This window comes from Notothenia rossii (genome assembly GCF_949606895.1).
Source record: "Notothenia rossii genome assembly, chromosome: 2".
In the NCBI taxonomy this organism is placed as follows: domain Eukaryota; kingdom Metazoa; phylum Chordata; class Actinopteri; order Perciformes; family Nototheniidae; genus Notothenia; species Notothenia rossii.
This window is the reverse complement of record NC_136904.1, coordinates 84,108,455-84,123,694: the sequence shown is the minus strand read 5'-3', so window position 1 is coordinate 84,123,694 and position 15,240 is coordinate 84,108,455. Positions and strand designations below refer to the sequence as shown.

General features: G+C 40.3%; 1 protein-coding gene across 2 annotated transcripts; it reads right to left on the bottom strand.

Annotated features, from left to right (window-relative positions):
- Window positions 1-1,715: 1,715 nt before the first annotated feature.
- On the bottom strand, window positions 1,716-11,828 carry shox (shox homeobox). 2 transcript variants are annotated; one of them, XM_079665406.1, is made up of 6 exons: window positions 11,446-11,828; window positions 9,610-9,818; window positions 6,420-6,477; window positions 6,172-6,278; window positions 4,007-4,219; window positions 1,716-3,653 (listed from the first exon to the last, which is right to left on the bottom strand). In XM_079665406.1, exons 1-6 carry the CDS (start codon window positions 11,684-11,686, stop codon window positions 3,564-3,566), a joined length of 918 nt encoding a protein of 305 aa, XP_079521532.1. In that variant the 5' UTR covers window positions 11,687-11,828; the 3' UTR covers window positions 1,716-3,563. The 2 variants fall into 2 exon arrangements, with proteins under 2 accessions (XP_079521532.1, XP_079521533.1); XM_079665407.1 differs by having other exon boundaries at window positions 6,172-6,257.
- Between the last annotated feature and the right edge of the window lie 3,412 nt (window positions 11,829-15,240).

The window sequence follows — 15,240 nt, the reverse complement described above, 5'->3', positions numbered from 1 at the left end:
GCTAGCGCAGCGTAGCACCAAGACTCAGACTCCTGGGACTCGCATGTTGTGAAATCCGTGCTCGAGGAGAATTAAAAGGGGGCGACCGATGAGGAAGTCGAATATACGAAGAGGTAAAAGTCCTATGGGCTGCATTTTCTGGAGGTGAAACCCAATATTTAATACCTAAAAGTGCTCAAAGTTTGGATTAGAGCTCAGTTCATGAACCGTGAAATCAGTTTTCTAAAGAATGTGTTCGGGAATCTGACCTCAAGTCACTAGAAGTCGAGAAAAAGGTGTGTTCTGATTCTCTACTTAAAACAACCGAAACAAATTCAAAAGCAAAAGCTCACCAAGAAATAAAACCAGATGTAATGTGAAGCACAGCCATCTACTTAGTATCCCCAAACACACACACACACACACACACACACACACACACACGCACACACACACACACTCCTCTATTAATATATTATTGTGTGTCTCACTTGTTGCCAACATAAATAGCGTTATGTGCTTGAACATGTTGACAAAGCAGCCATGGCTCATTGCTGGTTGATGGATGGCCGTGTGTGCCATGTTAATTATTAGTACACATAAAAGGATGCTGTTATTTCCAGACCTGGCCCCAGCAGGGCCCAGCCGGAGGGGTCACTGGGTAAATACGGAGCCATCAGTCTGCGACTATATCACTCAATCTTGATGTATGAGCAACGAGGTACAAATTAAACGCGCGGCGACCTTCTAGGGGGTACGGCACTCAACGGGACGCCATTTGGGCTAATTCCTGCATGGGGTTCAGACAATAGGCCACTATACCACATGGTGTAATTACTTTGTGTACACACATCTGGAATTAAGCTCCCAGAGGAAGCTAATACATTTGGAAAGAAGGCCGACCATTTTAGATTTGCAAAATGTAGTATGTGTGGAAAGTGGAGGGAGCATGCATGTATGTGTGTGTGTGTGTGTGTGTGTGTGTGTGTGTGTGTGTTTGGGGTGGTTGACTTCGAATGTAGATGCTGATGAACACACGCCAACTCTTGACCTTCTCATGTCACCCGCTCAAAGTTAATCATTGCCGTAGAAACAAGGAGAAAAGATGCTCTTTGAGCCCCGAGCTCAGAGGAGATTACATGTCATATATACAGTATCCCTCAAATCTCTCGCTCGCCTTCTTTTCTCATACACACTTATGGGCTTCCCACTCCGGTTACAGCCATCTTGCTTCTATTTGACGACGCTCCAGCCCCACTTTCCATACCAATCCTATCTGTGTCATTTTGACGAACACAGGCGGAGAGATGCACCATGTCGGGGGCTGCAGATTAGGGTTGCATCTGGATTTTATAGCAGCTCAATTTTCCGTGTTGGTGCTCAGATTGGATGTGATGAGCTGAGACGTAGTCAACGTGAATGTCAACTCCAGACTGATATTGATATTGATCCTCAGGTTGAGACGGTTGCTGAGCGTCAGCCACAACACGGTGTGAGACATGGAGAGAGCATGAATCTGAATCAGGGCGTAAATAGTCCCAGCGTTTAAGTCTGGACTTCTGTTACTGTCATGAAAATGTGGATAATTCTGTCTTTAATTCTCTCATTTCCTGGGATTACTGCCTTATTGTGTGTTTTTTATACTAAGTTGTAAAGTATGTTTCCACAGCAGCCTTTGTGGATGAAACTCAATTCTCCTCATGCAGTTTAACAAGTGATAGATTTTAAAACTCGAGTACAAATATTTATAACTTTATTGATAGTTTACTTGTACAAGATGTACATTCATATTTTGCGAATCAAAAGGGGAAAAACAAACTGTACGATGATTCATGTTTAGGCATGCTTGCATGTGAAATGATAATCATTTTTAATGGGTACAACAAATTCCATGGAGTATTGTTCAATTCAATCATCCCTGAAATGTTTGTAAACTCGGACACGCTACATTTTTTTTCGGCAAACAATGCACTACAGCCACACCTCCTAATTCAAAATCAACACTTAAAAAAACATACAAAAATAAATGCAAAGCCATGTAAAAATGTACACTTGTAGTTCAACGATTTCATCTTTCATAATCTTTCAGACAAAATAATAAATAAAACACCCATATGTTTAATTTAAAATGGAGACATAGATAAACGATTCTAAATGGAGGTCTGTTAGCAGAGAAAATAGTTTTTTGGAGACTGTTAGAGGTACATAGATCTTCAGCAGATCAATATGTTTAACGCAGCTCTGACAGCAGTGCTAAAAAGTCGTCAAAATAATGTTTCAATACCCAAATAATCAAATGTTCTCTTTTGCCTGGAACACTTGGTAAGATACAGTTTAAATTATTAGGAAATGAATGATGAAATGTCCCATACAACATGCAGAAGTTAATCATAGTGTAAACAACGGCTTTATTTGGAATTAAATGCTGATTTGTTGGTTTATTATGAACAATATCCTCAAATGTGGTGTAGGCTTTTTATTTATAAAGAACCAAACCCATGTTTCTGCAGCGTCTACAAAACTAAACTGCTTGAATACAGAGGATGGGATATGGCACCTGGTAATGAGTGACTTCTTCTCAAACTCAATAAAATATACACTGCTGTAGAAAAGCTGTTGTTTGGTAAAGAAATTCAACACTCCAAAAGAAAAATCATTGGGTCTCCTTATCGTTAAGGATTAACTGCTAGCTGTTTTGAACTTTTTTGCTATTTACAGTATTGCACTTAAACTGCACACCATTGCATTTCAGTTTGACTGATGCTTTCTTCATATTTTCAGAATTACAAAAAAGAAAAAAAGAACGCATGGTTACCCTTTATCCAAGATAGTGTCCTTCCGCCGAACACATTACAATATCAAATCCCCCTCCCCTTTTAATTAGTAAAGTAGTATCTGCTTGTAGTGCCATTTGTAAACACCCACATACAAGACCTGAAGTGCAAAGGCTATCTTCACTGCTTTACCCAGGATACAACACAACAAAAACGGGAAGAAATAAAGACAGAGAGTGCACGCTGTGAGGAGAAATGCAAACCATGTCTCGCCGACACACGCCCAGCAACGCAGAATAAAACACGTCTCCCCTCCGCAGCAAAGGAAGGATGAGTTTTTGCTTTTGATATAGCACAAGTCCATAAGAAGTGAAAGGTCCGCAATGGAGACCTTTCAATTTGTGTGTGTTGGGGGTGGGAGGAGGTGGGGGGGGAGTGGGTATGTCGAATGGCAGTGTTAAAAACTGTTGTCGAGCGTTTATGTCAAGTGTGGATGGAGACGGTTCCACAACAGTCCTCCATTAGAGCTCATGCACTCGGCAGCAGCAGGGAACACAGTGACTGGAGACAGATATGGCCTTTTTTAATGTTTTTCTTCATTTTTTCTAGTGAGGGGAGGGTGTAAAGGTGTAAGCCGTTCCAATGCCTCGGTGAGGTGGTGTTTGGGTCTATTTCCCCCCCATGCTCAACCCTCTGCATTGTCAACATGTCGGCAGCCAGCGTCAGCGCGGCTCCGCTTTGGGCCCTGCTGCTGCCTGCCCGTTTGCTTTGTTCTAACGCCTTCTGGTCTGTCGGGCCCCGGCCTGGCCCTCAGACAGACATCCACATGTGTTTGTACGGTCCTTGGGATGTGATCTGGGCCTGGAGTGGACTGAGCCACTGGCCCCGCAGAAGTCCTGCCTGTTGGGGCGAAAAGTAAAAGGTGATTTCATTGGTATTTAATTACCGTTCTCTACAAGTGGTTTGTTTTGGCAGCTGGTTTTGTGACAATTTTTTCGCTCCCTCCTTCTCTTTTATTTTCCTCCTCCACTGTTCTCCCTCTTTCTCTTTCACACACACTCTCTCTCCCCCCTCTCTGTATGTGTTCCTCCCTTTCATTCTCACTCATTGTTTTTGTTTAGTTTAGTTTTAGCTGTGAGTGTCACGGCCCTTTCACAGGCTCAGTCTTGTGTGAGGGGCGATTATGGGCATCAGGCGAGCGGAGGGGCAGCCTGCAGGGGTCAGAGTCCCAGAGCCTCGGCGTGTTTTCTTGCCTTGAGTCGCAGGTCGGCGATGCTCGAGTTCTTGCTGTTGCTTTTGGCAGCTGCCGCCACCGCTGCTGCTGCCGAGGCCGATTCGGCGAGCGATGCCATTGGTAGTCCGAACGGAGGAGGAGGGAACATCAGGTAGGGAGCGTGAGCAGCCAGGTGAGGGTGCAGGTGGGGGTGGGAGTGGGCCACGCCGTCCAACTGGAGCTGGGCTTGGACCTGCAGAACAGCAACATACAAAGTTAGTCAGCATGGGCGCCTCGGGCCTCGTGTGTGTGTAAGTCTGTGTGTTAAGGATTTAGGTTTCACTGGCTGAGAGTATTAAATTCCCCCTCAAATGTTACCCCCTCAAGGCTGATGCTTACAGTGTGTTTTCTAAGAAAATAGTTAGGGCTGCACTCTGCGCTTTACCCTTTTTTCATGTCAGCTATTCTAAAAGTTAATGAATCATACATTGCTTTCAGACACCACATCCAATTTAATCATCCAGAATCAAAGTCTTTCTAGAACCCAGAACAGATTTGTTTAATTCAGACTGAGGACTCCGTTATACCCTTGGAAATATGCAGTCTTGTTATCCTGATTATGTATTCAATTGCATAAATAAACAATTTTGCACTAAAAAGATATTCACATATTTGGAGTTATAAATATTTATCCAGACATATTCCTGAGTCAAGGGAAAAAAAGAAACCATAAGGAGCATAGAATATCAGTTTTCACATTCTTGGCAATTATTTTATAAGAAGTAGGTGAAAATTAAGCATCCACTCACTTCAGAGGGAGCGTGGAGCCTGTTGCCATTTCTCATGTGTTTCAAACACCACAGGCAGAAGTGGGAAAACTAAAGTATTCCTTGCTTTCCTCTCCAAACAAAATAGAAGGATAAAGTCAAAGTTTTAACTTGACTAAATATTATTTTTTCACTTTGCACCCTTTCATACTGGACTAAAATGACTGAAAATGACTTAAGTTGAAGTTGTTATATGAAAGGGAAAATGTAACTAAACCACAAATGTATCGTTGCTTAGCAGCGCTGCCATTGCATCCAAACAAAACCTCCCGCAAACAACCAGCGTTTCCACACATCTCATTTACCAACATTCGGGTAACAAACTGTAGCTGTGACTGATAATTTCCAAATGTATAGTGCGGTTACATCTGATTAAAATGCATGAGCACTGATGGAAAAACAAATGCAATTCTTGAAACTTGGTTTTGTGGAGGGGAAATGACGGGAACTGATAAAACAGGTGGTGGACATTTTATGATCTTGTCCTTTTAGATTCCTTATATACGTATTTTAACATAAACAAGCATCTCAGCTTCTTATGTTAATTACAATGAATTTTCCTTACTTTTCAGTTGCTACCAAGTATGAGACACAAAGGTTTTAGGGCCAAGTCATGCACCTTAACCAACCAAACCTCTAACCATCACTTGTTTTATATGCGTATGCTGCATTGTGATGTCAGTGCAGTCTGAGCGTGCTGCCCACTGCCTATTTCAACCTCAAACAGCAAGCCTATCTCGGTATGCAGGCCTCGAGCCTCCACCCCTGCCAGTGCAGCTCAACGCCAATATCCATCAGAGCCCACTCCATTCACCGCTTTCATCATCTCTTTTATGTGCTCGCCTGCTGCACTGTTGGCTTAATTAGGCCGCTGCTTTTCACGAGGGTCAAGCAGACAACACAGCAGCCAGGACGCAGGAGCAGATCGCAGCAGATCAAATGTCTGTCCACCTCTCCCTGAAGCTCAGCCCTCTGCACACGGCCAGGAGGTGAAAGGTGCACTGAGGTCACACACACACACACACACACACACACACACACACACACACACACACACACACACACACACACACACACACACACACACACACACACACACACACACACACACACACACACACACACTGTCTCGCAATAGCTGCATATGGTCTATAGATTAATGTGAATGTACAAATATAGACAGCCTACTTTGGGGACCACAGACTCACTTTGACCTGTTTCTACAGATTCCACCGTCTTCAGCCCTGCATTAAAAGATGCTGAGTAATCATCTTTTTTTCTCTGCAACTCAGCCTGCATGTTTAACTTTTGTTCATGTGAATCTGACCGGGTTTGTGTTTCTAAGCTTTGTTAGTTCTGATAGAAGAACCTGGCCTACCTGTTGGAAGGGCAACCGGAGGGCACCCATGTTGACGTAGGGTGCTACTCTGCAGGCGTCGAGGTGACTGTTGCCCAGGATCACACCTGGAGAGAAGGGAAAGATGTCTGTCAGACAGCCAGACAGCGGTTGTTATAAGAGATGTTTGAGGTTCTTTTGTTCACATGCAGAAGAAAAGTTTGAAATTGCAAAATGAAAGCAAATACATATTTTCATTAAAGAGGCAATAAAATGACATTTACATTTACCTTTGTGCATCTGGTTTTCTTGTTTTCGACACTTTGCTCTTCTGTTCTGAAACCAGACCTGTAATTGAAAAAGGAAATTATTTATAAGGAAACAAAAATACACACTGTTTTAAATAACAAACAAACAAATCTAGTTTTTGAATTCCTTTTTCAAAATTTGGTAGACTAGTGGATACTTATATTATTTTTTATGGACATTCCGTTTATTTAAAGCCCAAAGTAAATAAACCATATAAGGTTAAAGATAAGCAGTTGAAATATTATCTAGCTGCTTGTATGAAAGGCATATATTTTATAAAGAGAAAAATAGAAAATCTTTACACGATAGGAAATAGGCCAGAAATTGTTAAATACATTTGTATAAACAACCCAGAAAAATCCAGAAGCATGAGGTCACAATAATTGTGATATTTACCTCCAAAAGATATACAACAAAAGGGTGTTAATATACAAAATAATAATAATAAAATAAACCAAAAATAACCAAAATTTCGCCACCAAAATATCCACCGATATTAAAAATAATAATACAATGATGATATTTTAAGATGTCTTAAAAAAGGGGGGTTAGAAAACTTCCTTGAGCACCTTCCAATTAGCTGGCTGTGTTTGAAGCTTCAGGCTGCGGCCCGTTGTTAATCATCATCAACCTAATTTGCCTCGGTGAATCACATTATCTCCCCCCTCCCCTTCGACCCCCGCAACGATTATCATTTACAGATGCGAAATTAGCGGCTGGTTGCGGGACCACAAAGGGCACACAGATTGATGATGATGAGGATGATGATGATGAAGAGGTGCTGTGGAGCCATTTTGAGCTGCGCGCGCTCAGCATTGTGTCGATGGGAGAGCAATAACTGTACATTAGAGACAAACGAAGTCAAGTGAAATAATAAATAAATAATGTTGCCATCTTTCAAAAACTGATCTTATAAATATAATTGTATATTTGGGACAATAAAGAACATTTATTGATTTTTTTAATCATTGTAATTTAACTAGCATAAATTCAAGGTACTTTTTACATGTTTCACCAATTAAAGAACATTATTGTATTTGTATTAGTATTATTATTATTATTATTATTGTAGGAAGTAAAGGCATATATTGTAAATTGTAATGAATGAAAGGGCGCTAAGTGATCACTGTTACAGCGTTAAGTGGTGGTAGAAAAGGTGTTTATGAAAATCCCAGGTGATTCTGCATAGACGCACAGTAATCCCTCAGATAAATCAGGGCTAATATTAGACGGGCCCGGGATCAATTCCAATTACGTGCCAGTATGTTAAGCAAAGTGAACTACACTGGTTCAGACAGTTATTTCTTCATTAAGGGCCACTCAATGATGCGCTTCACAAATACCCTAATCTTATTTCCTTTTTGATTTTTTATTAGAGACAGTGAATAATGACATTTAATTTAGCAGCGCGCCAGAAACCCAAAGATATTAGTCCTAACTGAATTACTGCCTGCTCCTCACCAAGCTCTCATAACTTTCAATTAGATTCATTGACAGCTGCTCGGAGCGCAGGTTCACAGCCTGCAACAACCCTTCTGCAATTCACTCTCACTAAATCTGGAGACAACATGTCCCTGAGTCGAAAAAAGTGCCTTTAAAAGGATTTATTTTTTCCGACCATCAACGTGCTCTGTCAGTCGCTTTGATGACGGTAAACAAACAGGCAGGCGTTGAGTCTTTGTCAAATATTTACAGCAAGCATTATTTTAACGCGTATAGCTATACACTTATTAGGCTGATAAATGCAATGGTATCCGGAATTGTCAACCAAGCCCGAGCTCAAAATAGTAGTCTGTGGTCTTATGACGGGTTTTATTCATCTGATTAGCTGAACAGCAGCAGCAGAATTGGGCCAGAATTGAGTTATTTCTAATCTTTTTTTATGGGGACACTACATCAAGCCAATGGCAGATATTACAAAGAAAATGAGGAGCGATACGAGTTGACATAAGAGTGCGTCCCCTGAAGCAGCCATTCAGGCTCTTCATTCATTTTAATCATTGGTTGGATTTTTTTTTTCCCCTCCCCTAAGGCTTCTGGGATCGCAGGCTGTTGGCTCTGCAGGCCCACTGCTGCAGGTTCAGAAGGTTGTTACATCCCGGGTGATTTACAGCACCTCACACGTGTTGGATATCACTGAACTCACACTCTGTTATAAAGTCTAGATGTTCCCTTTTTCGTCCTTTTTAAACTACTTATTAACAGGCATGGGTAAATGTGATTAAATATTCAGTCTAAATTTGGATTAATTTCAATCTGGAAGCCTACAAATCCTAAAAGAGACTTTTGTTGCAGAATTTTGTACAACTGAAATGTTGCAGTAGAATTGTTAGCCTACTTCCTGCGGGGTTATTACGACTCCACAAATAAATAAACATTATAGATTGCTCAAAAATTACACTATTGAGTGAGCTATACCACAGACACTTTATAAATCCCCAAAGGAATATAAGAACATTTCAGATGTTCTCACAACAGGGGCTGCATCATTTATCTCCTAGGTTTTTAAGGTCATCCTGGCTAAGACTAATTAGATATTGATATTTGTTTTATTTATTTTGTTGCATGTTACACGAAACACAAAGAGATCTCTTGGAGAAAAAAAAAAAAGTAAAGCTTTGTGTATGATATAAACATGACATGTGGCTCACGCTGTTTTACGCATGAAGGGCTTCATTATTATTTAATTTTTTTACAAGCTCGAAGACATTATCAGCATGAGGTCACACTGCAAAACAGTATTGCCCAGAAAAGAAAAGAAACAATTAGCTGCATCTTTGTTAAATAGTTGTTATATATTTTTCAAGCAGTGTATTACGTCTTACTTTTCGGTAAATCCATATAGTCTTTTTCAAATGGCACAATATTTTGTTTTTTTATTCGAGCATAAATCAATGACTGATCATCAACACAACTCCCACATATTGCGAAGCCACTAAAAAAACATCAACACCTGCTGTGTAAGATCTATAACAGTCTGAATAAATATAACATCTTACAGAGATCCTAATATAACCACAAAAACACCGAGAATATTTCCACACTGACACACAGCCCTTGCAAGAATATAACGAGAAAAACATCGATTCTTGCTCTCACAGCAGCCTCGCCGTGTTTGGCATTATAAATCAGATAAGAGGGAGAGAGGAAGAGGAAGGAGGGGATCCTCACCTGCACCCTGGCCTCGGACAGACCCAGCCGCTGGCTCAGCTCCTCCCGCATGAACGCGTCTGGGTAGTGCGTCTCGTCGAAGAGCCGCTCCAGCTCGTTGAGCTGCTCCAAGGTGAAGTTAGTGCGACTCCTCCGCTGCTTCAGCTTGCCCTGTGCGTCCTCATCCTCCGACTTCACGTCCTCCTTTTTCTCCTTACACTCGTATATCCCTGTTAACCGGACCATGGTTAAAAAATAAAGGAAATAAGATGCGTTTAAATTCCAGACTTTACTGAAACATGCACTATCTCTCCCCGTCCTGGCCCCCTGCACTGGGCCCTGTCAGGGGCCTAAGGCCTGGCAATTTGGCAGCAACACACACATTACACAGCCTACTTCTTCTGAGAGAGAGAGGGGCCTGTGGCTGCATTTCCAGCCTCCATAAGTCAGTGCTGTAAGGTCAGTGCCGATATGAAAGTAAATCAGTCTTTACATGCCATGTAAGCCTAATAAGGATAAGCGATTTAAAGAGCAGAGAATTAAGCTCAGCAAAATGAGAAAGATTTAGGCCTAATTACTCGCCTCCGTAAAGAAGGCTGGGGTTATTTCAGGCTATTAATTAAAAAAAGTCAGTCCTAAAATGTAATTTCCTTTTGTTCATTATATCCTTAAAATGCCTGTATTTTCAGTGTAACACGTTGTCAGTATAGTATTCATCCATAACTAACATTGTATACTGTACTATATTGTACTAACATTTATTTAAACCGACATGACAACAAACTGCTGCAATTACTGGCTTGTTTGGTCCCATGTTTGTAGTCAGATGAGGTTACTTTATTTGACTAAAATTAGTTTAATATTATATATTTCAAATGATTAAATGCCAATCCCATCGCATAAATAACTGTCTTCTTCTATTATCTTGCAATAATATCAACCAAAAAAAATAGAATGATAGTATGCTTAATAATACTGAGCCATTTTCACTTTGCCTGTAAGATAAAAGTAAAAACAAGCTAGGATGAATTAATAATTGTCTAAAATTCTTCACACTGCAGACTTTTTGACTGCTCAGTAAAACATGTCCTGTTCTGCTGTTTGACTTTACTTTTTATTTCATAAATAATTGACATCATTTGTTTTGAAAAATATCTATCTTTAGAACATTTTCTGTGGTACATTTTTTTAAATTACAGAAATGTAACAGCTGAAAGTATTTCCATTTTCAAAAGCAGTCGACTATGGCATCAGCCATATCTTTTAAATGTAACACGATGACAATCGATTTTCAGTTACACTTGTAAAAGATGCCAAACATATGATATTTATTTTTCAGAAATTATTGTAAGAGATAAGAGAAGAAACATTGGAGGAGGAACGATCCCATACACTTTATTATGATTTTCTTCGGCAATGAATACCTTAAAGGTAAGGAAAAGTGGCCACATATTTTCGTGTTGGCAAACAATGTTAAGTTGCCACTATAATAGGGTTGAACTCGGTAATCAAATCCATAATGTAATACTATTGTAAAAATTATATGAAAGGGTAATATGATTTTTCGTTTGGCCAAACACTGAACGTCTGTCAACAATCATCAAATAGTTAAAACGGCGACCAGACGAAGGGCCCACCTCCTGCTTTGTAAAATAATCTGTGCAGCAACAGAATAAAACGTTAACTTTCCAAATCTACTTTAACTTTACGCGAACCGTGACGTAAACTAATTTTACGCACGGATTCTCGGGCATTTGTAAAAGCGGAAACGTCGCTGTCGATACAAAACAACTGAACTTGAGACATTTCACCGACACAAAACGGCAACATTTTCTTAAAATTAAATCAAAACCTTACCCTCGCTCGACCTCGAAACGCTAAAGTCCTTCAGTTTGTCCTTTTCCAGCTCGACGTGGTCCTTGAACAGATGCGCCGGGCAGCCCTCCGTAATGTCCTGCAGGTTTGTCTCCGGGCTGCCCAGCTCCCTCGCCCTTGTCAAGCCGCTCTCCAAAACTTCCCTGTACGTGATACTCTCTTTGCTGCTCTCCTTGGTTTTCTGATCGAAAGATTTCGACACGAATGCCGTAAGTTCTTCCATGGTCGGCTCTGTCGCTCAGTAGTGGTCCTGGTCAGGGAAATCCACCGTGAGTTGTACCTCACCGTGTCTCTACCAGCACTGCTATAACGCTCTTTTTTTGGAGGCTGGCAGCAGCGACAGATAGAAGGGGTGGAGAGGAGGTGAGATCACTCCTGCTGTTGTGACTGTGTATTTGAGAGCACACTATTTATACACGGCCACCTCAGCCCAGCCCCCCCACCCCTCTTCCCTCCGATTTCTGTGTCTTGAGCAATTACAGGCCGGCTCGACTTTGCAGAATTCAACTTTCAGCAGCTTTTTTTTTCCTCTTCTTCCTCCACAAATCAATGATGGAGCTGATGGAGGCGGTTAATTGAATTACGGGTCATTAAAATGCCTACGGTGGCTCTCCCCTGCAAGGAGGCTGTATATGGCTGTTATGTCTAATTAATTCGGCGAAAATTCAATTAACGCGATTAGAAGATACACATGCTGGGTTTGTGGGATTGCCCCATGATTTGTTGGTGTTTGTTGAGTAGAATAATGTGTTTAAAAGCTATTTTATGGGCAACTCGGTCCACAAAGTATACCTAATCTCTATTGTGTCAGCTCAATGGACTTGTACTTTCAAAATGATGTCGTATTATACAAGTCTTAGGTCAAAGACACATTCAAAAACATGAATACAAAAATAAAAATAGGTTATTTAGCCTAATTGAAAAACATATTGACTGACTAAACCCTAAATATTATGAAACATCACTATAAACTTAATTTACGTTAAGTTGATATCAGTACAAATATGTTAGGTCCCAATCCTTTGTTTTCCACAACATTTTGTGCAAGAAAATGTGAATGTTATCCCATATTAGATGCATTTTCATCGCTCTCTGCCTTCCTAAAACAAGTGTATTAAAATCAACCTCAATGCACACTGGAAATCACGAGTGAAGGTATCCAGCTAGCAACACATACATAATGATGGGATAATGCTGTAATTAATATTGGGCTGTTGTAAATTCGGGTCCCTTTTGAGTATTCACTTGTAATCCTTTGTGGTTTCCGGTTACAAATATGAGCTACAAATCAATATCAGCAGTGGAGAAAAAAAAATGTTCCCTCTATTTACAGGATTTTCATGGGAATAAGTGAGCCCATAATGGCTTAACGTTATCTAAGTCGTTCATCAGTCCAGCACACAAACACAAAAGGCCGGGAGAGGAGTGAGATCCCCTGGGTCTGCAGCCCTGAGCGGCCCGCCACTGTGAAAGTCTCATATCTCAGCTCTCTAATGACTCGGTTTGATGTCTCTCCATTTATCAGTGAGCCCGCTTCACATCACTGCGGCTGACGCACAAGTCGAGGTCTCTCCCTTGTGCCATGAACTGCGCCTTTTGTTGTTAATAGACCTAAATCCTCTTTAAGACGCAAATCTGCTCTCCCAGTCGTGTGCCTCGATATCACACCATCACAATAGAGTGGCGTTTACACAAAAGGCGCACGTGTGTCTAACGAAATAATCCACCAACAGGGGCTTCCTTAAAAAAAATGGAATTAAGGGAACTATTTAATTTTTACGCACAGGATCCGAATAATATCTCACTCTGGGATCTAAAGAAGAGATCATTTATTTGTATTGTCATGTTGGTACGTAATTGAAAATAGGCCTATGTCAGTGGGTTAGAGAACATTTACACATGGAAACAAATACAATCTAAAATGTTGGAAATACATAATTAATCAGATGCAGGTATACATTTATTATTAGGATATCTTTTTTTAACTGTTAAGCATTCTGTTTTAAACGGTGTATCCAACTCGACTGCTCATTTACAATTCTTCAGTGCAACAACATATTCATCCGGAATAATAAAGGAAAACATATCGCCAGAAGGCCTATGGCTGTGCATATTTAATATGAATGGCAAACACAATACCAATTAAAACGAGACAACGTATATCACAATGCAGGCTATCTTTTCTTTAATCAAATGTAATTTTGTTTTTATTCTACACAGATTTTCTATGCAGGTCCTTTTTAAAAAAAAAAAAATGTTTTAAATGACTTGTAATCGTACATATTTAAAGCATGTGGTGTCCAATCAGCAGCAGCCTGGAGGAACATCAGAAGGAATCCAGGAGGGATGCTCTTTACGCACCAACGCTGGTGTCGCTGCAGTTTAGCGGCCAACAACTTTTAAAGGGGCCTCAATCATATTTTCACTTGCCGTTCATTCCTCACGATCCCAGCACCCCACCTTCCTGCTGCACTGCACTCCGGAAAAAACAGTCATGTTATTTTAAATTATTAATTGGTTTATTTGTTGTCAGTCAGTATTATTGTTGTTATTAGTGTGGCCAATCAGATGACATAAAAGGGTGTGCTTAAATCCGACAATACATAGAATTTAAAGCAATAATTAAAAACAAAATACTAAAATATTAATATCATTATTATTCATCATAATATAAGAATTATTATTAGTAAACCTAATAATAACTTAATTTGTTTCCATTTCAATGATATTCAGGTCCTATTTTATGGACTAGAATTCCTGTTAATGTAAATGTTATTTATTTAAATAAGAGTGTTTTTTTTTTCAATAATTGGGCACCTAATTTCTAGTTTAAATCTCTACTTCTAATGATGAGTTATGATTATCAGCTTTAATCAATGGGGTCTCTATCATAAAAAATGATTTCCTACATGTTTACTTTTATTGCAATACTCCCATGTTTATAACCATTGTACAAAAACAGCTCCTACCTGATTGGTTAGTTCAATCATTTGGAAAATTAAAGCATCAAAGCTCACTAATCAACAATAAATATATATTTTATTTATTTTTCTAACTTTAACACATCTTTGGAAACCTTTTTAAGTGATAAGTAGACTTCCACTTGACTGCAAGTTTATTTACGTTGAGTTAAAAGTAAAATATATATCCCTATAGGAGGCGACAAGCGCTATCTTACTGTCCATAAACCTACTCATGCCCTGATCGTCCATTTACTGCTAATTAGGGAGCTGAGGAATTCCTTCTCTACCTGCTTGTGAAGGCTTTGGAACATTATCAAGACATCAGCAGACTTAAATGAGTCTGCGCTGGCTGGAGGAGAGCTTAGAGACAGAGAGACAGAGAGAGAGAGAGTAGAGGAGAGGAGAGGGAGGGTGAAGAGACAGTGTGGAAGAGAGGGAGAGGAAGTGGGGGGCCACGCTGTAGCAATGCAAAGCAATGAGAAAATTAGGATTGTGTTGCCCCCATTGGTCAAACATTTGATTTAGCATGTTAGATATTAGAACTGAACTGTGTTAGAGGCCTGTAGCCTGTGCGAGGGTTGTAAATCCCTGTGGTGGTGCTAGTATCCAGATTTAGAGATGAGCGAATACAGGAAGGGTCGGAGCAGCCGCTGCCTGGACAGCAAATCCTCACCCCATCAAATGCCACTACACTGCTTCAAGCTGTTCCCTACACCAAACTAATCCCTCACGTGAGGAGCAACGGATGATCCTAAATGCAGATCTCTGCTTCTGGAAGTTTGCCAGGATTTCTTTTTCCCAGAGAGGAGCCTAT

Coding starts and splice junctions, on each gene's coding strand:
- shox (XM_079665406.1), bottom strand. CDS start 11,686: ATGGAAGAACTTACGGCATTCGTGTCGAAATCTTTCGATCAGAAAACC. Junction 6,279..6,419: donor AGAAAACCAGATGCACAAAG/GTAAATGTAAAT, acceptor GCTGTCTGACAG/ACATCTTTCCCTTCTCTCCA. Junction 4,220..6,171: donor TCCGGTTGCCCTTCCAACAG/GTAGGCCAGGTT, acceptor GCTGTTCTGCAG/GTCCAAGCCCAGCTCCAGTT.